At 32.8% G+C, this 24372-nt stretch overlaps 2 protein-coding genes and 1 long non-coding RNA gene across 5 annotated transcripts; 2 read left to right on the plus strand and 1 right to left on the minus strand.

The window, feature by feature from the left end:
* Positions 1 to 1785: 1785 nt before the first annotated feature.
* LOC105130349 (probable glucan 1,3-alpha-glucosidase) lies at positions 1786 to 7672 on the plus strand. The gene is given in 6 exon segments (XM_011032810.1): positions 1786 to 3476; positions 4131 to 4404; positions 4500 to 4635; positions 5653 to 5863; positions 5986 to 6189; positions 7110 to 7672. Coding segments are annotated over 6 exon segments (2772 nt in total). The 5' UTR covers positions 1786 to 1898; the 3' UTR covers positions 7479 to 7672.
* A 7491-nt stretch (positions 7673 to 15163) lies between these two features.
* LOC105130350 (amino acid permease 4-like) lies at positions 15164 to 19657 on the plus strand. 2 transcript variants are annotated; one of them, XM_011032811.1, is made up of 7 exons: positions 15164 to 15301; positions 16718 to 16859; positions 16974 to 17207; positions 17353 to 17446; positions 17544 to 17758; positions 17889 to 18028; positions 18776 to 19657. In XM_011032811.1, exons 1-7 carry the CDS (start codon positions 15296 to 15298, stop codon positions 19427 to 19429), a joined length of 1485 nt encoding a protein of 494 aa, XP_011031113.1. In that variant the 5' UTR covers positions 15164 to 15295; the 3' UTR covers positions 19430 to 19657. The 2 variants fall into 2 exon arrangements, with proteins under 2 accessions (XP_011031113.1, XP_011031114.1); XM_011032812.1 differs by having other exon boundaries at positions 17356 to 17446.
* Positions 19658 to 20983: 1326 nt separating this feature from the next.
* LOC105130351 (uncharacterized) lies at positions 20984 to 23839 on the minus strand. 2 transcript variants are annotated; one of them, XR_843226.1, is made up of 3 exons: positions 22532 to 23839; positions 22352 to 22406; positions 20984 to 21539 (listed from the first exon to the last, which is right to left on the minus strand). It is a non-coding gene; the product is annotated as an uncharacterized LOC105130351 (long non-coding RNA). The 2 variants fall into 2 exon arrangements; XR_843225.1 differs by having other exon boundaries at positions 20984 to 22406.
* Positions 23840 to 24372: the final 533 nt, after the last annotated feature.

Here is a 24372-nt window from a genome sequence, read left to right on the forward strand (position 1 = left end):
ACACACATTTAAAATTAATTAGTTAATCTTTATGGACGCACAATCCTTATATTGTGAATTAGAACAATAGACTAGTTATTAAGGTTAATTGATTTTTTTTAAAATGATTTATTAGTTACTATTCAGATTGATTGGAAGATAAATTAGTTTTTATACAAGACGTATTAGTTATTATTTTAAATCCTCTCAATACTTTTTTTTTTGAAGTAATACTTGTAACTTATTGATCTCTATTTAACGAGAACAATAAAAAAATTTATTATTTTTAAAAACTTTTAAATTTGTAAACTAGTATTTTATTGTGTTTTTTTAATTGATTTGTGTTATTTTAATTACTATTTATTTTATTTAATATAATAATTTTTTTAATTTTATTATCTTTTAATTTTTTATCAGTTTGATGCTTATTCTTTTAATTATTATTTATTTTAATTGAGTTTTTAGGATTCAACCCTCTATCAATTTGTTTTTCTTTTAAAATTTAAAATTATTCTTTAAATTGTAATTTATTATATTTTGATTTCTTTTATTAATTGAATTTATTTTTTAATTTTATCCATCAATATTTAATTTTATTTTATTTTTATATTAAATTTAGTTTTTATTTTTTTATTGTTATCTGTTCCATTTTTATCCTTTTTAATTAAAATTTTTATTTTTAATTTTATCTCTTAATATTCTGTTGATTAAGAATTTAACATCGTAATTTTTTTGTATTTTTTTATGGAAGAATCTCAACCTCAGAACCCGAGTCATAAGTTTAAAAAGTTAGTTTAGATTAACTCAAATTTTTTTAGGTGTTTTTTTTATAATTTTTTTATTCTATTTTTCAATATTAAATTTATTAATTTTATTATTATTTTTAATTTTTTTATAAAAAATTTTTAACCTCATGTAATAATAATAAATAACAACAACAATAATAATGATGAATGTTAAAATAATAATAATAAAAATAAAAATACTACTACTATTAATAATAATAACAATATTAGCAATAATTATAATAATGATGATGATAATAATAATAATAATATTTATTAATAATAGTTGTGATAATAATTTTTATTTTTATTTTTTAATTATTTATTTGATTTTTTTAATTTATTCTTTAATATTTAATTTTTTAGAAATTTAAATTTATAATTTGATGGTTTAAATTCAAGAGTTTAAAAAAAAACTAATAGTTAAAATATTTAAATAGAAGAATATGTTCACAGCAATTAATTAAATTAAATTCCTCATCAAGACGTGCAGATCAGTAGGAAGCTTATGTTCACAGCAACAAAAATCATAAATGGAGTGTTCTTCCATACCGCTGAATCCACCTTTTTATGGATTGGTGATCGAAACAAAGAAAAGGAAGGCTGCTTTTCATTACTCTGTAATCATAGAAGAATCGACTGCGTGACTAACTGAAGGATGATCTCTCCTTCTCTTCTTGCATTACTCTCTCTGTCTATTTTCTTCTCTCTCCCCGTCTCACTGTCTTCCTGCAGAGCTATCAATGCTGCTGCCGTGATCACCACTGCGGGATTGCTGCTATTGTGATCTTCATGTATCTTTCCTTTTTGCAGCTGAGGATTTCTCGCTTGAATTTCCTGCTTCCAGTTTGATGTCCTTGATAGCGGTTGTTCATCAACTACTAAGATAGCTTTTTATCTATTGATTTTGGATCTTTGAAAGGACAACCTCCATTCCTCGAGAAAAGTCATAAAATGGAGGGAAATCTTTTACTATCTTTTCTCTTTAAATTTTTTAATTATACATTTTATTATTATTATTCCTTCTTCTGTTTCTACTCTTCCCTACTAAAATCTACTAGTTTATAGTCATCGCGTAATGTCTTCCTCCATTTTTCCATTCCATGCACCTCTCCTCTCTTACTTTCTTCTCCAATGAAACCCCTTACTTCACTCCTGCTCTCCCTCGTCTTTCTCTCCTCCCAAACAGTCCTTTCTTTCAAACGAGATGAGTTCCGCAACTGCAACCAAACTCCCTTCTGCAAACGCTCCCGCTCCCGCTCCCCCGGCGGGTGCACTTTAACCCCTCACAACATCGCCATCTCCAACGGCGACCTCACCGCCACTCTCCTCTCTAAACATGAAGATCAAGTCCGACCCTTGATCCTCTCCCTCTCGGTCTACCATGACGGAATCCTCCGTCTGAAAATCGACGAAGATTATGACCACTCCGACCCACCCGCTTCTAAGACACGGTTTCAGGTCCCTGACGTCATCATCCCAGAGTTCGAGTCTAACAAACTCTGGCTCCAACGACTTTCAACGGAAACTCTTAACGATGAATCCTCTCCGTCAACGGTTGTTTACTTATCGGAAGGTTACGACGCTGTTCTCCGTCACGATCCTTTCGAGATTTACGTTCGCGATAAGCAATCGGGTAACCAGAAGTTAATTTCGTTGAATTCTCATCAACTATTCGATTTCGAGCAATTAAGAGTGAAAAAAGAAGGAGAAGAAGATAGTGAGACTTGGGAAGAGAGATTTAGGGGTCATACCGACACGAGGCCGTATGGTCCGCAGTCGGTTAGCTTCGACGTGTCGTTTTATAATGCTGAATTTGTTTCTGGGATTCCGGAACGCGCCACGAGTTTGGCATTGAAGCCGACTAGAGGGCCAGGAGTGGAGAAGGGTTTGGAGCCGTATAGGTTGTTTAATTTGGATGTGTTTGATTATTTGAGTGAGTCTCCATTTGGATTGTATGGGTCGATTCCTCTGATGATTTCGCATGGTAAAGAAGGGAGGAGTGCGGGGTTCTTTTGGTTGAATGCTGCGGAAATGCAGATTGATGTGATGGGAGATGGGTGGGATGCGGAGTCTGGGATTGAGTGGATGAAGCAGAAGAGGATTGACACGTTTTGGATGAGTGAGGCGGGGATTGTTGATGCGTTTTTCTTTGTTGGTCCGGGTCCGAAAGATATCGTGAGGCAGTATACGAGTGTGAGGGGGAGAGCTTAGATGCCTCAGATGTTTTCGATTGCATATCATCAATCTAGGTGGAATTATAGAGATGAAGAGGATGTGGAGAACGTGGATGCCGAGTTTGATGAACATGATATTCCGTATGATGTTTTGTGGCTTGATATTGACCATACGGATGGTAGAAGGTATTTTACGTGGGATTCAGTGTTGTTTCCACACCCGGAGGAGATGCAAAAGAAGTTGGCGGCGAAGGGGAGGCATATGGTGACAATCGTGGATCCTCATGTTAAGAGGGATAATTCGTTTAGGTTGCATAAGGAGGCTACCTAGAAAGGGTATTATGTGAAGGATGCTAGTGGGAAGGATTTTGATGGGTGGTGCTGGCCTGGTTCGTCATCTTACTTGGATATGGTTAATCCTGAAATTAGGTCGTGGTGGGGTGATAAGTTCTCGTACAGGAATTATGTCGGTTCGACTCCTTCATTATATATTTGGAATGATATGAATGAGCCTTCTGTGTTCAATGGTCCTGAGGTATGCTCCTTATATTATTCTTTCCTTCCTTTTTATACTGCCATTGATTATATGTTCTACATTTCTTTATTTATATCAGTTGGTAGCTGATAACATATGACTAGTTTTATAGTCTTTCTATTTGTTGCCAGAAAGACTGAGAATTAAATGTTAATGGTGACTGAGCCTTGTATTTACTAAGAATATGCATGTTTGATTTGTGGATAGATTTTAATGTGATAAAGCAATATCTTGAGGAAGGAAAGCATCAAAATGATTATTTTGTATATCAGACAGTTTATTGTAGCTGTGGTGGTAGCTGACACGAACTTTCCCATCGCAATCCCTAAGGTTTAGCATACTTGTATTGAAACCAGGAATTTATTTGATGGCTTAGCTACTTGGAAGATGCCCCTTGTCCATGAACTTGAGAACATGGAAAAAGACTTTCATAGTGACTTCTTTTCCTGTTCTGGCCGCAATGACTGGCGAGGATAATATTCTGGGCAGAGGCTGTCAGATAATTTTGGAATTTCTCGGTGTTGCCTTGTCTTTTTCTCACACTTCTTCAGAGCATTCTCAACTGGGCTTAAGATAATTCTGCCATTATAACATTTTTAAACAGATAAACAGAGACAAGAGGGTTTAAATGAACTCAATGGCTGTTGTTATCAGGTGTCAATGCCAGGAGATGCTTTACACCTGGGAGGCATAGAACACAGGGAGTTGCATAATTCCTACGGCTACTACTTCCACATGGCAACATCTAATGGTCTTCTAAAGCGTGGGGGTGGGAATGACAGGCCTTTTGTTTTGTCAAGAGCCTTCTTCCCTGGAAGTCAAAGATACGGATCTGTTTGGACAGGAGATAACACTGCAGATTGGGATCACCTAAGGGTTTCAGTCCCAATGATTTTGACTCTTGGTCTCACTGGAATTTCATTCTCTGGTAAATGGAATTTTTTTTTTAACTTATCATTTGTATTTTTTTGATGGATGGTCATGGTTAATCATTTTGTTATTTCTTCAAACTCTGGCTTCTAGGTGCGGATGTTGGTGGGTACTTTGGCAACCCAGGGCCCGAGTTGTTAGTTCGCTGGTATCAACTTGGTGCTTTCTATCCTTTCTTCAGGGGCCATGCCCATCAGGACACCAAGAGACGAGAACCTTGGTTATTTGGGTACTAAATTCCTACTTTTCTATTTATCTCACCCAACTATATATGCCCTTTTTGGTGCTTGGTGCTTGGTGCATGAAGCCATTAAGCAGGGTTGGCACTCATGATTGGTAGTGGTGTTTTACATTGTTGTGTATTCTTCACTCTTCTTCCCTTTTTCAATCTAGGCATACCCATTATTCGAGTATTATGTCCTTATTTTTGTGTTGTAATTACAGCATGATTCCTTTCGCTTGGCTATCATTTTCCCTCCTTTCCTTTTGGATTCAAGTCTATGTTTTAGTACCTATTTGTTTCTTATTATTTTCTTGGTGAGATAGCTATTTTATGAGTTCTTTGTGACATTGTTGGTCTCGAATGTGTTAAAATTGCCCTAGAATCTACTAATATATAGCCAATTGAGAGGGGAATTTGTGGAACTGATAAGCTTTGGCAATGATCTTTGGTTAGTGGATGCTTTACTTTCCTAGTCCGGCCAGCTTTTGTCAGCTAAACATGTCTAGTTCGTTGCATTCATATCTGCCAACTGAGATAACTCACTGGGGGATAATCATTTACTTTATATGTTTTTGTGCTTTGACCTTGCGAGCATGAGATCATGTCAGTGGTAAAGTGTTTCTTGGCATTGTTGTCTCAGAGCAATAAATTCAAGTGATACTGCTGATAGTCTTGAACTCTTGTGTATGCCATTCACACGTGCCCAAACAGAAGGACCAGACTTCATATAGATGCCGAGTGAAGCTGGAAAATCAAAGATATTTCGAAATCTGCTGTTTATAAATCTGCAAAATTTTGTGGTGGCATGCGCCACAAGTCTGGATAATTTAATACCTAATAGTTTTTTTTTTCTTTGCCACAAGTCTGGGATAATTTGAAACCTAATATTTTTTTTTTTCTATTTGTAACAACCTATTATTTTCCCAGTGTTTCTTTTTCCTTATTGTATTCATCCATTGTTTATTTTAAGTATGTTGATTATCTAATAACTATGGTAAATGGATATCTTTTAAATGATCGCAGAGAGAAAAATAAACGACTGATAAGAGAGGCCATACATGTTCGTTACATGTTGCTCCCTTACTTCTACACATTATTTAGAGAGGCAAACACGACTGGTCTTCCTGTTATGCGCCCCTTGTGGATGGAGTTTCCTTCTGATGAAGCTACTTTTAGCAATGATGAGGCTTTCATGGTTGGAAGTAGCCTCCTGGTGCAAGGAATCTACACCGAGGTGCTCCTGCCACCAAAACCTCTACATATTTTTTATTGATTTCAATGTCTTCCCTTTTTCTTTTTTTTTTCTTCTACTTCTGCTCCTCAAATTAAAATTTCAATGGTTTTTTTTCTGTCCAGGGGGCAAAATATGCATCTGTTTACCTGCCAGGGAAAGAATTATGGTATGACATTAGAACTGGAGATGCATACAGAGGAGGTAAAACGCATAAGCTGGAGGCTGCGGAGAGTGTTCCTGCTTTCCAAAGGGCTGGAACTATTATACCCAGGAAAGACCGGCTTCGTCGAAGCTCAACACAGATGGTGAACGATCCTTATACTTTGGTATGTAGCTAATGGCCTGATGCTTGTTGGGACATGCCAGTCTCAACCCTCTACTTTTTGGATTTTGGCATTAATATACTTTGTTCTTGAATTTCTTTTAACTTGCCTCTACATGGTAACTTCTGGTCCTGGAGGGTGTAGCAGTGGCTGTCTTGTTATGGTATGTAGCTGACCATGTGCATGTTGAGGCAGATTTTTTTTCTTCTCTCTCTCCCTTTTTTTTTTTTTTTTTTTTTGAGGGTGGGTGATGAAGTAAACCTCCGTCTGAGTTGAGGTCAGCCATCTCTTCCACTCAGTTTAGGTGTGACATTGCATTACCTGACCTTGCCTCGGTAGTCAAGCTAGCCCCACTTCTGCCACGTAGTTGTGTCATGGGCAAAAAATTTCCCATCCTCATGTGATGCAGAATCATCATGATCACTATGTTCTCCTTATTCTTGATTAGAGTGGCCCTGATAGAAATCTATGTTTAGACATAAAAAAAACATCAGCATAATGTAGTTCGATAAATAGCAGATTTGAGGTTGTTTATGCAATTGTGAAATAGGAAAAATGATTCTAATTGCCAAAAATCTTTCTGCCTGGCCATCACTGCAGTGCAACGTGTGTTTGGACTCTCTTCAACTGTTTTATAAGTTATTTTTGGAGGAGCTATCCAGTTTAGCAAGTTGTTTTCTTTGTTACTAAAGTACATGGGGTCCTGGGGATATGCCGGATCTTGGTTCTCTCTCTCTTCCGATTTCCGTGACTTTGTTGCAATTTATTCTGTAATTGACTTTATAACATATATGCTGGATCTTGGTTCTCTCTCTCTTCCGATTGCCGTGACTTTGTTACAATTTATTCTGTAATTGACTTTATAACATGCTCTTAAATGTTATTGAAAACATGAGTGATTGGTCCTATCTCTGTTGGTACAGGTGATAGCTGTAAACAGTTCTCAAGCGGCTGAAGGTGAACTCTACATGGATGACGGTAAAAGCTTTGAGTTTTTGCAAGGGGCTTACATCCATCGCCGCTTTGTCTTTGCAAATGGAAAGCTTACATCCATAAATCTAGCCCCCTCCAGCAGTAGCAAATCCCAATTTTCTTCAAAGAGCATGATCGAAAGGATTATACTGCTAGGTTACGCTCCTGGACCAAAGAATGCTCAAATTGAACCGGCAAATCAGAAGGTTGAAGTTGAACTTGGGCAACTTATGCCTGAAGGAAGACATGGATCTTCTGTTGTAACCATCCGCAAACCCGCTGTCCAAGTTTCTGATGACTGGACAATAAGATTGCTGTAAGTAACAGTTAAAGTTTCCTGAAAACACTGCATGCAGAATAGATAAATTATTAGATTACAGTAGTGAACTGCTAGACTGTACTAATATCATAAATTCAGATGTCATGGTATAAATACAAACACGTAAACTTATTCCAAGCTGGAATTCTTGCTGTAATATAAACACCCTATAGTCTCCACTTGATTCCACAGACATAGCCTTTTGTTTTCTCTATATTTGCTGAATATAATTCAGCAAATATCAATTCAATAATTCTATTTAAAGAAAACTATCTTTCCTTTAATTGTGGGTTTTTTTTTTAACAATTGGAATTTGAACCTGTTTTTTATAATTTTTATTTTTCAGAATTTAGAGAATATTCTTTACCTTTTTAGCGTGGTAAGGGAGGTAATGCCATTTTATTTGAAAAATGTCATTTTGACGTTATGGAACAGTAATTATCATTATTGTTGTTGTTTGGACTTTACTTCATAATCTGGTTGTATTATAGTATTACTGCTACACTCAAGTAATTTTAGAGCATTTTTAGGATGATTGCTGTTGTGGTTGTTTAAAATGTTTTTTATTAAAAAATATATTAAAATAATATTTTTTATTTTTGATATTATTGCATCAAAATAATTTAAAAATATGGAAAAAAATATTAATTTAAAGTTAAAAAAATAAAATAAAAATTCAAAAAAATTTAAAAGTTTTTTTAAAACATAAAAATAAATAGAATTTTAATGATTTATTGAGTTTTTTTTTTTTTTAGTTTTTATGTTACGCAGAGTATCATTCGAAGTTCAAAGATGGACCCTCTTTGCTGTTATTTTATCATCAAAAACATGTAAATAGTATTTAATTACTGTTTCTTGATATAAAAAATGAAGAATCTTTTATTTTAAAATTATTTAAAAAATACATATATTTTTATGTATTTTTTTCATCTAACATTAAACACCATCTAAACGCATCATAGAAACACTCATCGTGATGGTGGTAATTGTAAATATAACTTAAGTTCTCATTCGCTTTTATTTATTGCCACCTCTTCTTTCTTACAGCCCACAGGCCTTTCAACCTCTTACAATTCATAGAATATAAATAATAGATTATTTAGTGTTTAGAACAGTGATGAATTTTATAATTGGTTTTCTTCTCTTTCGATCAAGGAATATTAAATTAACGGTAGAAGCATAAGTACTTATAAAAACAGGCTCAGGATTTAATTTTTTTTTTATAATAAAGTCATTGTTTTTATTTTTTATGTGAAAAACAATAAATGACTTGCAAAAATTTTAAATTTAAGAAATAAAAATATTTATTCTATTCTTGAGTTTTAAGATGATTAATATTTTAAAATATATATAAATTTTTTTAAGAGATAAAAAATTTTAAACTTTTGTTTGGATAGTTTATTGAATATTTTCATTTATAAATCTTGTAATTTTCATAGAAGGAAAAAATTAGAAAATATTTTGTTTTTAGTGATATTAATAAAATAAATATTTTTTATATATATTAACGGAATATTTTCTAGAAAGCTTTTTATATTCATTCATATAATTATTCTAAATAAAAAGGTACGATGATTTTAATATTTATAATTCTTTTAATTTAGAAGATTATCTAAGATTAATATGTAGTTGTAGAATTTGATATTTTTTGAATTAAGTGCTTTGTGTTTGGTTAATTATTAAATTTAAGTATTTTGGATTTAATGTATTTATTAGTGCTTTGTGTTTGATTAATTATTAAATTTAAGTATTTTAAATTTAATGTATTTATTATTGACTTGGGGCTTGGCATGTCTTGAGTTTTCCATGTTTATTAATTGTTTATTAAATTCAAATGTTAGGTTTCACAAGTTTTTTAAATTTATATTATTTTAGATTTGGACGTGAAAGTCCTTATTATTTTAGATATATCTATTTATTAGATTTAAATATCTTGGACCTGATATATTTATTAGGCTTATGTTATTATGGGTTTGATTGATTGTCAAGTTGAAATGTATTGGTTCCAATATGTTTGTCTGATATATTTTTGTTAAAAGTAGATTTTGTTATAATTTTTATTAAAAAATTGCTAATTTTTAATTTATCAGATTTATATGTTTTTAATTAAGTTTAAATGACGTTTTGGATTTTTGTATGAGGCCTATGCGTTACTTCTGTCATCTTTAAGTTCACTTCGTCTTCTTATTTTTGCAACGCACTGGGTACGTGAAAGCGCCTCAAAAGACAGATTTAGAGTTAGAACTACACCTCCATGTGGAGATATTGAATGGAAATTTGCTGTTCCAATGGATGGTGGCACGAGCAAGTATTAATTAATTACTTGTATATTTTCTGGCAACGTAATATTTAAAGGTGAAATCACTCACCTCAAGTAGCACATATAGCCCCTGAAAAAAAAAACTGCTGCCTGCGAAACACGCCGGAGAAGATGAAGAACTTAGAGCTGTAAGAACATTTCCAACCGAGAAGGTAAAAAAAGAATCAAAAATAAAAAATCTTGCACTTTTAGTTTTTTTATTTGTTTATGTCCATTCCAATTGGGTAATTAAGATAACAACTCAAATAGCTGTTGAATTTTATCTTTTTCTGTAGCAAAAGGCAAATGAAGATGTTGGCAACCGTTTTTTTCTTTGTTAATTTATATCTGTTTGCCAACATTTTTATTTTATATCCGTTAATTAATATTAATGTTTTTCATTTAAAAGCAAAATTAACAAAAAGAAGAAGACAACATTTAAGCAAAAATGAAGGGAAAAAAATTACTTGCAAATTTCACTCTTCTCTTGTATTTAGAAAATAAAAGTTAATTATTCTTTGGTTAATTAATAATATCAATTATGTTAATTAACTGAAATTAAAAAATATATTTGTTTAAAATTTTTTTCTATTTTTATTATTTTTTTAACTCTTGATTTTTATTTGCTATTTATAATGATTTTTATTTCTTTATTATTTTATATTTTTTATATGGGTTACGAAAAATAATTTTTATTTATATTATTATTTTTAACAAAATTAAAAGAAAATAATGATAGTAACTGATATTGATAAAATATGGGTTACGAGAAAAATAATGATAGTAACTGATATTGATAAAAATATGGAATGACATACCTTAAATTTATTTTTGATTGTTTATTTTAATTTGAGGTCGATTATATTTTATCTTATTAAAAATATAATTAAACCTAATGATTACATTAATTGTATAATTAGATTGTTAGAACAAATAGAAAGAAATTCTTATTGTCAGAACAAATGATTATGTTATTTTTATAAATTATTCATATTAATTATATAATTAATAACATCATAATTATATTATATATAAGATATCTAAATTAGTTATATAATTATATTAAAACTAATTTAACATGAAATATATTAAAATATAATTTATTTTTCTAAATAGTTTTTATTATTGGAATGTATATAATCAAAAAAACCTATATTTATACTATTTTAAAAATTATTTTTTTAATTTAATTTTTTAATATGGCATTTTTCACTGGAGATGATGCTCTATGCCCTAATGCAAGTAAACGTGAAGGAGCAAGAGAGGACACTGTCACTGTCACACTTATCATAGAGCAAGTAGAGGAGCATTAATCTTATGAACAAGTTTTGGTTCTGAAAATGGACATCACTAACATAAACCTAATATACACTATTCACAAACTGTGCTTCAATTAAGATTAAGCATATATCTTGGACATCTGCAGCGCCTGCTGTTACACTCTGCTCTTCCTGTTGATCATAGAAATCTGCTATTTAAACCTATCTTTAGATGAATTACGAGACCAGATCTTAGAACTATGATATATGCAAGGTAGTCACTTATGAAATGCATGAATTTCGTGGAAGCAATCGATCTAGAACATGACCCTTCATGAATCATACATGCACTCACATCAATCTAAACCTGTTTACACCATGAATCTTGCTGCTGCTGAAACAACTTGGATAAATATTGGTCTTCATTTTCTTCTTTTTGATAAACTCTTTCTTTCACTCGATTTTATAAACAGAATATTATCTATAATTAAAGAAGATTAATCTAGATTAATACAGCAGACACCCCCCCTGCTAGCTTCTGTCGCATGTCAAGTCTCCTTTGGTGAACCAGTGGCGGAGCTAGTAGCAGATAGTGTGGAGGCCAAAATTAATATAACAATATTTATTATTAAAAAACTTATTTATTAAAAATAGAAATATTATTTTATTTTATATTTAAATACTTAATAAAAAAAATTAAAATGTTTTACAGAGGCTTGAGCCCTGCTTGTCTCCCCCTGATTTCACTCCTGTAGTGAGCAACATAGCCGTAAATGTAAAAATAAAAGGCGATAAAAAAAAATACCTCGTTGTAAGCTAATTGTTTTTCATTCAACAATAAAAACATTTTTGGATTAGTTTATGTATTAATTAATATTAAATCATCTTTTTAGATGCCTTTAAAAACATACCTCTTTTATTAATTTTAGATAATTTTTTAAAATGTTTTTTGTTTAGAAATACATTGAAATAATATTTTTTTAAAAAAATATTTCTGATATTATTATATTAAAATGATCTAAAAATATTTAAAATTTTAATTTTAAATAATAAAAAATCAAATTCTTAGCAAACACGTGATCAACCGAGTAGCCAAACTATGCTATTATAATCAAACAATATTATTATTTTTTTTGTATCAGTCTAAATTCAAACTCATGATAATGTTTGTTTGATATTGCATGGTTTTTATTTTTTAAATTTTTTTTATTGAAAATATGATAAATTGATATTCTTTTAGTATTTTCAATGATTTTAAAATACTAACTATAAAAATAATTAATTAATTCTAAAAAAGATTATTCAATACATTTATAATTAAAAAATATTTTAAAAACTACCATGAACAACACGCTAAATCAATAAAATCATCAAACTTCTTCGACCAGTAAACCTCTCCTTTCATGGGATAGAGATAGCTAGAAATAGCATATGATATCATCCTAAAAGCCTATAGTAGTCCAGGGGCCATCTTAATGCAGTTACGGCCTTACGATCACTTCATCGCCCCAAGTACTCATCAATCATCCTACTGTGAAGGAACCCACCACCCAAAATGGGAGGAGGTGGTGGTGGTGGTGGTCAAGCCCTGAAAACCACTTTCAGTGGTGGTTGCTGCATTTAGCTCTCAAGAAATCATCTCACAACGTGCGTTTGTCACCTTCTGATAAACGTAGCATGCATTCAGTTCCATTCAAATTGTGATTCTGATTTTTTCTTTTTCTTCTTTTTTTATGAGCATTTTTTTTAATGTGAATGTCTGAATTATTTTATATACATTTCAATTAATTATATAGATTTTAAAATTAATAATAATTTAAATTTTTAATAACTATAAAATTTATAAAATTTAAATTAATAATTTTTAAAAAATAAATTTAAAATCTAAGCAGTTAAACCAACGCTCCGTTTTTTTTCCCAGCATCTTGGACCAGACGTGATATAGCATCTCAATAATATTTGAATCCCGATACCTGGTAGCTGGGTTAGTGACAGCTTTTGCGGCAGCCAAGAGGGGTCTAATTGCTGGTTCGAGAGTGGTATTGGGTGATTGCAGCTTTTCAGAAGAGAAATGACGTTCGTTCTGAGTGCTGCAAGTTTCCATTAACATCATTTTTAACCTAGTTTATAAGCTGCAGAAATTCAACAAATAATAAAAAAGATGGAGCATATTAATTGTCAAAAGATTCTGTGTTATGTCATTAATATCATAAAATATTGTCATTTTTTTTTTGACAAATATTATTAGCAATCAAGAAGGATTATTATTTTTTAATTTTTTTTAAAAAATATAATTTTCTAAAACGATTGAAAAAAATAAAATAAAAACAACAACAACAGTGGAGCGTTAGCTGGTTTACAAATAGTTTGTTATATATTCAACTAAGCATTAAATTCAAAAACAGCTTGATATATATAAAATTCTCTGGATCATATTTGAATGAAAACTTGAGATCAAATAAATTCTCATAAAACAAATGATATTCAAATGGCCATTCACATCCTGAATTAGTTTCTTAGCATACTAGCGGTAATCTTGCTTATTTACTTTATCCAACATTTAAATTATTATTGAATTTATTAAATGTGTGTTTGGGTTCATAAAATTTTGATTTTTTGATTTAAATTATTTTTTTTATGTTTTTATATCGATTTAATATGTTAGTATTAAAATTATATTTTTAAAAATAAAAAATATTTAATGTATTTTTTAAAAAAATACTTTAAAAAGTAATTTTTATTATTTTTCCAGACACTTTTTAGATTAAATAAAAAAAAAACTCAATGCTTTTTTAAAACTGAAAAATTATTACATAAACTTCTTTCATGAAAAAAAAAAACACATCAATCATATCACATAAATTTGTTGCAACAACAATTAACAATATTGTGATCCCAGTAAGACAAGTACTTTGATCCACATGCAATTTGTCAATAATTCTGCTTCAGGATTAATTAGGAATTAATCAGGATTAATTAGGAATTAATCTAAAAGAACGTAGATCAAGCACGATACTGACTTATATGTTCTTATATCAATTTAATATGTTAATATTAAAATTACATTTCAAAAAATAAAAAATATTTTAATGTATTTTTAAATAAAAAATACTTTGAATTATAATTTTTATTATTTTTCCAAACACTCTTTAGATTAAATAAAAAAAAAAGCTCAACAAGCTCAATGCTTTTTTAAAACTGAAAAATTATTACATAAACTTCTTTCATAAAAAAAACACATCAATCATATCACATAAATTTGTTGCAACAACAATTAACAATATTGTGATCCCAATAAGACAAGTACTTTGATCCACATGCAATTTGTCAACAATTCTGCTTCAGGATTAATTAGGAATTAATCTAAACGAACGTAGATCAAGCACGATACTGACTTATAATGATACCAGAAGAGCATTTAGACGAGGGAGGGAGGGAGCGGTGGCGGGAAAAATCATCTCCCTTCAGCACCAGTTGCCACATGATTCTGTGCAGTGGTGCTGCAAGAATTATAATTTTTATTATTTTTCCAAACACTCTTTAGATTAAATAAAAAAAAAAGCTCAACAAGCTCAATGCTTTTTTAAAACTGAAAAATTATTACATAAACTTCTTTCATAAAAAAAACACATCAATCATATCACATAAATTTGTTGCAACAACAATTAACAATATTGTGATCCCAGTAAGACAAGTACTTTGATCCACATGCAATTTGTCAATAATTCTGCTTCAGGATTAATTAGGAATTAATCTAAACGAACGTAGATCAAGCACGATACTGACTTATAATGATACCAGAAGAGCATTTAGACGAGGGATCAGGGAGGAAGGGAGGGAGCGGTGGCGGGAAAAAATCATCTCCCTTCTGCACCAGTGGCCACATGATTCTGTGCAGTGGTGCTGCAACATCTAATCAAATGGCATAAACATTTTCTATGCTCAAAGGTACGGAGGAGGAAGAAGCATCTATTCTTCCCTTCAACAAAGGATGGAGGAGAGAGCAGATACGTTGGAGAGCAATACAAAAGTTGCCTTTATCGATGCATTAAATAGAGTATAATTCGCCATAGTTGCCTTGCATGCTTTTGCTTTCTCCATGTATATAAACTCAGAGGGAGTCCGAGGCAGAGGCAGTGCAGCCATCGGTTATCTCAGCCCATGTCTATATTTTTCTTGCTTTTTTTAATAAGGCCCTCTTTTGTACATACTTGAACTCCTCCATTTGAGGGAGAAGAGGGCCAGCTCGAGCCTAGAATAATGCAGGTAATCATCTCTTTATTCCTTGTTTTTCTTTCTTTCTTTCCTTTTCCTTTTCTTTTTTCTTGTCTTTCTATTATAATTTGACACGCAGTGATTAAGTGGTTTGTGTTCTACTTGGGGAACCCTCCACTCGCTAGATTTTTATTTTTTTTAATGACACTTTTCTTCTTCTTCTTTAGGATGTTCGGCATGTTGATTTAATTGTGTGTTTCTAAGGATTGTTTTTTGAGTTTTAAATTAATATTTTTTAATAATTTTAACATTTTAAAGAACACTTTTGAAATATATCCAAATACATTATTAAACAAATCCTGAGTTCAAAATAAACTTAATTTACTTCGTTGGTTCTGTGCACTATAGTAAAAAAAAAAATCAAATTTACCATTAATTAATTGCTAGAAATTAGCTAGGAAAAGCTAGTGGTATCATGCTCACCTAAGCTGAGGCAGGAATCAATGATAAAAGCAGAGCAGAAGCGGCTTATGATTTATTCTACTGAGTTATGCATGATAACGAGTTACATGAGTTGTAAAAGAAAGACCTTTCCCTTCTGGGAGTGTTCCACTCTCAGAAGTGACCGAGCCCCCATCTCTCTTGGCGTTGTGTCTTTGTCCCTGCATTGTTTGCATGAGAGATGAGAGAGAGAGAGAGAGAGTTGACCGAAACATGGTCTTCGATGTTGTTGATGGATTATTTGAAACGGCGCAATTTGGGTTATTGGCACCCGCTCAGCTGTACTTGTCTTGTTCCTGTTTTCTCCATCTTCCTCTCCTTTTTCCCTGCATGATTCAAGTTCGCAGTCAAGAACCACAATTACACCACACCACGTGTTACATGTCGGACATTCATCGTATCTACAGTCTGAGCGAATCTTGTAGCGCTACGAGACCGCATCATCGAACATTACCCTCTCAGAAACACAGTTTTACAGTCGATTCTGTAAGAATTGAGTATCTTGGTGTTCATAAAAAATAGTTGAAGTTGATTGTATAGATAATGACTAGTTAGGCTGATAATAGATTGATGATGGTGGGGCTCCAAAATGCTCAAAAAACACAGTTCATTGAACGGGTTAAGAGGGTCCAGTCCACACTATCATTATATATATAGACACACACACACACCATTCCCAAGCTCAACTTGAATCGTATTACTAGCTGCTGCCTTCCCCATTCCTATCTTCCCAGCAGAAAGTCCTGACACCTAAAATAGCCAAGAAGCTGAGATTTAGGTGGTGCATACAAGTTTACTCTCCATTTGTGCACATTTGGCTAGGAGTTGTTGATAAGTAAGACAAACCCAATTTGGACCTGTACTTGCTAAGCCATTTTAATCACTCATTTTTGTCACAGCAAGTCTCGTTTCCAACTTCTTTCACTGACACTTTCCTTTGCTTTTTTGGCCCTTTCCCAATACAAGATGGGTGAGAATGCTGCCTCAAAGAACTACCACAACAACCACCACCTCCACAACCATCACCAAGTCTTTGACGTCTCCGTTGACGTGCTCCCTCAAAATGGTTCCAAGTGCTACGATGATGATGGCCGCCTTAAAAGAACTGGTAATCTTCTCCATCCTTCCCCTGTTTCTGCCCTGTTTTCACTCTGTCTCATGTAGAAAACTTTGTTCAGGTAGAAAACATTTCATATTCTTGTTGGTTGGTTTGTGTCTTCAGGTACTCTATGGACCGCTAGCTCCCACATAATAACAGCAGTGATAGGATCAGGAGTGCTTTCCTTGGCATGGGCTATAGCTCAACTAGGATGGATTGCTGGTCCTGCTGTGATGTTCTTGTTCTCATTGGTTACATACTATACCTCATCTCTACTCACTGACTGTTACCGGACTGGCGATCCTTATACAGGAGAAAGAAACTATACATACATGGACGCTGTTCAATCCATTCTTGGTATCATAAAAATAAACTTCTTTTGTCCAAACATTCAAAAAATACATAATACTGCAACCCTAATAATATAGACCATATTGGAATGTTTCATTTTTTTCTTCTATTTCACCAATATTAAAATTCTCTTGTCTTCAATGCTTATCAGGAGGAGTAAAAGTCAATTTGTGTGGCCTTGTTCAGTACATCGGCCTATTTGGTATTGCCATTGGTTACACCATTGCATCATCCATAAGCATGATGTGAGTTGGTCTCTTTACAAATATTCCATTAACTTCTTTGTTTTTTCTAGTTTTCTTTAAAGCTTGATTGATAAGTTTGGTTCATGGTTACTGGCAGGGCAATTAAAAGGTCAAACTGTTTCCATCAAAGCGGTGGACAGAACCCATGTCACATTTCGAGCAACCCATACATGATCATGTTTGGTATAACAGAAATTCTACTTTCTCAGATTCCAGACTTTGATCAGCTATGGTGGCTCTCTATCGTTGCCGCCGTCATGTCTTTTACATACTCTAGCATTGGTCTTGGCCTGGGCATTGGCAAAGTTGCAGGTATTTATACCATATTGAGGGACTATTCTAGTTAAATCCAACTTTTATACCATATTGAGGGACTAACTCCCACAACGAGTCTCCTGTGACTAATCGAACTCTAAGCTCATCTATTTTCACTGGTATGCAGTTAATGGGACTTTTAAGGGTAGTCTAACTGGGATAAGCATTGGAACCGTAACCGAAACAGAGAAGATATGGAGGAGTTTCCAAGCACTTGGTGCCATAGCCTTCGCATATTCATACTCTGTCATTCTTATAGAAATTCAAGTATGTACGATCATTTAATATCAAACCTCATTTTCTCTTAGTCAATATGGACAATCTCTGAGTAACTCGGCATTTTTTTGTTTATTTTTGTAACAGGACACAGTTAAATCTCCACCAGCAGAGTCGAAGACAATGAAGAAAGCTGCCAGGATAAGCATTGTAGTGACAACAACTTTCTATATGCTTTGTGGCGGTCATGTCTTTTACTTACTCTACCATTGGTCTTGGCCTTGGCATTGGCAAAGTTGCAGGTATATATTTGCTTTAACTATAAGTATCTCCGTCCGACAAAGAGTGTCTTTATTTCCTTATTTAGTTGTCCGAAATGCATCTCTAACTTGCGCTGCTAATGGAACTCTACAATTCTATATCTTCACTGGCTTGCAGCTAATGGAACTTTTAAGGGTAGTCTAACTGGGATAAGCATTGGAACCGTAACCGAAACTGAAAAGATATGGAGGATAACGCCGCCATAGTAATCCACCTAGTAGGAGCATATCAAGTGTTTTGCCAGCCTCTCTTTGCTTTCATTGAGAAATGGGCAAACCAAAAATGGCCTGGAAGTTACTTCATCACCAAGGAATTCAACATCGCAGTCCCAGGCTATGGGCTATATAAGCTGAATCTCTTTAGATTGGTTTGGAGAACAATATTTGTGTGATCACTTAATATCAAAGCCCCTTTTTTTTTGGCTAGCCGATGTGAATTTTTTTTGGGGGATTTAGCATTATTTTCTTTGCTTTACAGGACACAATTAAATCTCCACCAGCAGAATCAAAGACAATGAAGAAAGCTGCGAAGATAAGCATCGTGGTGACAACAACTTTCTATATGCTTTGTGGTTGCATGGGATATGCAGCTTTTGGAGAGCAAGCTCCTGGAAATCTCCTCACTGGCTTTGGTTTCTATAACCCATATTGGCTTATTGATATTGCCAACGTTGCCATAGTAATCCACCTGATTGGAGCATATCAAGTGTTTTGCCAACCTCTCTTTGCTTTCATCGAGAAATGGGCAAACCAAAAATGGCCTGAAAATTACTTCATCACCAAGGAATTCAGAATCCCAGTCCCAGGTTTTAGGCCATACAATCTGAATCTGTTTAGATTGGTTTGGAGAACAATATTTGTGTTGTTGACCACTGTTATATCAATGTTGCTCCCATTCTTTAATGATGTTGTGGGAATTCTCGGTGCACTTGGTTTTTGGCCCTTGACAGTCTATTTTCCAGTGGAGATGTACATTGTACAAAAGAAGATACCAAAATGGAGCACAAGATGGATTTGTCTCCAAATGCTGAGCATGGCTTGCCTAGTGATTTCACTTGTGGCTGTTGCAGGCTCAATTGCTGGTGTTGTGCTTGACCTTAAGGCTTACAAGCCGTTCAAGACAAGCTATTAAACCGGTGGTTGTATGATTTGTTGAGTAACCATGGCAAGCTAGCTGAAAGCGAAAGATTGCATCTTGAACTTAATTGTTCTTGAAACAAAGGACTGAAAATTCTCAAGTGGGTGGTGTTTATGTGGTTCATCATTTGTAATTTTATGTTGATTTCTCTTCAATTAGTGTTGCTCCAAGTGTCTTAGGACATTGTAATTTGCATAAGGAATTCAACATCAGTTTTCATTACCACCTTTGTCAATTCTAAAACATCAAATCTAGACATTATTATTAATTTAATATCACATGTAAATTCCATAATCCTCCAAGGCTTGGCCTGATCAGTAAATGGATATGCTCTTTGCATCATACTGATGACTAATAATGACTGATAGATTAGGAATTGATCAAACATATAAAATATTGATATGATCGAAGGTTAAGTATTTTGATTAGCATTAAACTAGTTCCACAAAAAAAAGTGTACGGTAAAATTATTTAGTAAAATATATGAAATTCGAGAATCTTTTGAAATTTACCAGGGTAATTTTCAAATAAATAATCAAAAGGTAAATTTATAAGTTTTTTCTCCCCTGTTTTTAATGATTATAATTTTTTGTATCAATTGAGTGACGTTTGGTTACTAGCTCAAGGTTAAGAAAAAAAAAGAAAAAAGACACAGGATATATTTCCTTTATCTCTTGTTTTCACATACGAAACTTCATTTCAAAATTAGACAAATTTATTCCATGCCTTCATCTTGTCTCACCAACCAAACATATTCCCCTCTTTTTATATTTAGTTTTTATTTTATTTTGAGATTGTGACTAGTTTTGAAAGTTTGAGAACAGCTCAACTGTATGTTTTTACTTTTAGTTATACTTTTGCCATCATCTCTATATTTCCCAGAAAAGTAAAACCAGCGTGTTGCAACGTGTCAAACCCATCAAATGCATGCCCCTTTACTGGAAAAGGAAAAGGCCAGACAGAATCAGAAGATGCTACTTGATGAACATGTATGTTTTTTTATTCTGTTTTTTAATTTCAGACGAACATCAGAGTGTTCTTGAACCTATGAAAAGAAAGGCATTTTGGACGGTATAAAAGAAAAGAAAACCTAATAATTATGACAAATAAACAGCATCACGGCCACCGAAAGTGCTTCTTGTATTCTGAGCCACCAGTTATAGGAAAGAATAATTCAACAAATACATAAAATACAGACACAAGGGGAAAAAAAATATCTGTAATAGGTAGTGGAGGAATCTTGACGACTGAATTGTTTTACAAGAGCTGTTCATATATAGCAATGGCTAGAATGCTGCCAATTTTGACTAAAGTTTCTTCTCCAGTCACCTTTAAGAAAAATCTCATCTTTTGCAAGAGCTTCTATAAGTGATATGGGGAAGAATATTTCAGTAAAATCAATATATTCTTCATCTCAAAATAACTTAATTGATTACATCTTGGATTTGCTTTTTAATAATTATAAATTTAAGTCATGGTAATTAACTTTAAAATCTATAATATTAGTCGAGATATATATATATATATATATATGTATGTATGCGGATCTTGACTAAATGGCTAGCGCGGAACGTTGTTAAGATCATATGTACAACTGAGGGGCGCATTTGTCGGCTTTGTTTATGTTGATAAGATGAAACTAGAGAAAAATGGAGACAGATTTCTGTCAATAGCCATCATTTCGCATGCAAAATGAAATACTGCTCAGCCATAGGAACCGGTTTTGTAAAAATATTCCTGTGTATGCATAGAGGGACACGCCGATCAACATGGATAGTTTCACCAGGAGAACAAACCAGGCTGAATCGCGGTTCCTTTTTGCCTGGTCAGTTGGCTTTTGAACAAAAAGTTGAATCTGCAGAGTCAAATATATTTCCTCTCAATAAATTTATAACCAAAAACAACGTTCTGTCCAGGAAGAATTTACATTCAGCGGTAATAAGAGTGCAAAATATGACAGTTCAGGCATTGCCTGGTTCAGAAAGACGGATAATGGAAGCTCGGGGACGGAAGAAAAGGTTATTGGTGCTCCATGGATCTGGAGTAATCAAATCCGCATCCGTTTGACATCATTCCCATTACCCCCAAACGCAACTGTTTGCCTCTGAACCAACAGATACACAGCAAGTAAAGATTAAAATCTTGAGATATCACATAGTACACCACTGTTGTCATCATCATTATTGTGGTGATGATGGCTGTTAATTTGGGTTCTTTTGAGCAAAAACATTACTAAACACTCTAAGAAGCTTTGAAAAACATGTTCTGGCATGGAGATTTATCTGACATTTCATTCTATGCACACTTTTCAAATGCAGAACATATAGGAAGTGTTCTTGCAAACTCACTGCATTGATTTTTTTCCCCTTCAAAATATGCACTCTTCATTAATCAAAACTAGTTTGAAGATTGTTAAAATTACAGTAAGTCTTTGAAAAGTACTGCTAAAAAATAACATGAAAAGGAAGAACAAATCATAACTGTTATTGAAGGAATGACCATGTAAATATTTTGACTATGATAAAAATTTTGATATCCTGAGATGTGTTTTTATAACAACATTATACAATCGCAATGATTTCCACGTGTATGCTTCATGTGTCAAACACTAATTAACATTGCGAATTCAATCCTGAAATAGAAAATTTAGCTTGAATTCCTAGAAGCAATTTCCTTTGGTGACAATGTCTTTTCTTTCTTTTTTATTTTTGTTCTTTGTTCTTTGATATCTACAAGCTGGGCCACCTACAGTCCTTTAGGGCATGCTAAATGACAGCAGCCATTTTATTATCATTACCATGCTGCTACATGTGATTGATGCCTTTTGTCAAAATGGTGACAAAAGAAGGTGAATTTACGCCTGTCCAACTTGGTGTCCCAACTATGATTGTTGAAATTTTAGAAATGCGAACTTACAGATTCATCAGGAACAGTGGTATATATCTTTCAGATGGTGAAACCCAGGTTTTCTCTGTCAAGAGGATTAGAGCAAGCAACAGACAAATTACAAAGAAAATACTAATATTAACAACAATAAGCAACAAAAACCATTGTGAAGTTAAAATGTAAGAAGAGGCTATGGGGACAACACATCACCTGATGATGGATCAACAGTTGAAGCTTCGATCTGGTGGCCACCAGATCCATCAACACTCAGAGCTTCTATGACCTTTGGTATAATTTCTTTGGAATTCCGACGGATAAAATTTAGAGATTTTTGTCAGAAAACGCAGCAAAATATGCTAGTGCACTAGATGTTATTCTACAAAACATATTTCAACTAAAACTATTGAAATCATAAGACCTTTTCCGGTGTATTGATTGAAATTAACGAGAAAAAAAATACTTGTTTGTAAGCCAAATGAATTACATCGGCCCAGGGAGGCAAGGCCCAAAATTAAATACTACTGGATGTGTTAATGGGCACTTCCATTGCAGACACAAGTGAAGTTTGTCATACTTCATGCATAATTCACTCCACATGAACAACAACTCAGGGTTAACTGAGAAACGCATCCACAAATACATGCATCATCACTGTAGAAGCACTTATCCATTTGATCCATCCTCAAATAATTTGGGAACTACATCCTGTTTATCGTCCTTTCATGAAAAACAGCCAACGCTTATTGAGAAAAGTAAAGAAAAATGACCTCCATATGTCGATCTTTTAAACAAATTTCTGCAAATTGTCAGTTTCCAAGGGCAAACCAGAAATCTGCAAATCATGTTCTCAACTCATTATAAAGAGAAGGAAGCGAGAACTAAAGAAGTTTTGGTTTTCAACACATCACCACAATAGCTTGTGTTGTTGGATCGAAGAAGCTAAGGTGGAGTTTTACTTGCATATCCAAATTCAAGTAAACAGACTCGATGTGCCTTTGTCTGCAAGAAGGAAGGCTGTCAGCATCACCGCGGTATTCAAAGGAAGTCGTAAAAGTTTTTAAGATTTCATTATTTGTGTGTACATATTCTGGGAATTCTTATAATTCAGTGGTGCAAAACTCGATGTGAGTTTCTTCCAACCAGTAAGTGGATGGGGGATGGTACGATGCAGAAATCACAAGATGTTCTAGCTGAAACTCGCCTCAATTGAGCTCCAACGCAAGTAATCACAAGGTCGAGTCACCATCTCCGACCTGTCCAAACTGTACACGGGAAGAGACACGCCAGCCAATAAGCAATATTTTAAGAACAAAAATGACATATACAAGTAGAGATACAATTAATTAAGCCATGCAATAAATAAATAAAAGTGGAATGGGAAACAGTTCTACAAGCTTCCATGTCAAAGAGAAGTGAATTCTAATAATATGCAAGACATTGTGCGCATGAATGTAAGAAATTTTTGTGATTGCACATATCTACTCTTAACTAATTTTACATTTGCAAGGCTCTGTTTCCACTGGGCACAAGAAGGGAAAAACTACTCCGGTTTATTTTTAAAAAAAAATTATTTTTTAAAATTTTTATATATTTATTTATTATTAGTAAAATTAATCAACAAAAAATACTTTTTATTTAAATAAAAATTTTATTTTATTTTCAGAAAAGTATTTTTCCAAAAAAATTTAACGGAAAACACTTTATAAAAGTTATGAAAAATTTAAAAATATTATATTATTTGTTGATTATATCAAATTTGATCTTCAAATTTTTAATTACTTTATATATTTTGTTTTGAATATTTATTTTTTAAATTTATCTCTTAATATTTAATTTTTATATTAACTTTGATCCTCATTTTTATATTAACTTTGATTCTTATTCATTTGATTGTTACTTATTTTATTTGAAATAATTTATGAAAGGTTAATTATTATTATTTTAATTTCTTTATCTTTTATTTTTTTATTTTTTAGATTTTATTTTTATTATTTTAATTATTATTTATTTTATTTGAAATAATTTATAAAATTATATTTTTTTTCAATTTC

Source organism: Populus euphratica, unplaced genomic scaffold (assembly GCF_000495115.2).
Source record: "Populus euphratica unplaced genomic scaffold, PopEup_1.0 scaffold45.1, whole genome shotgun sequence".
Lineage (NCBI taxonomy): Eukaryota > Viridiplantae > Streptophyta > Magnoliopsida > Malpighiales > Salicaceae > Populus > Populus euphratica.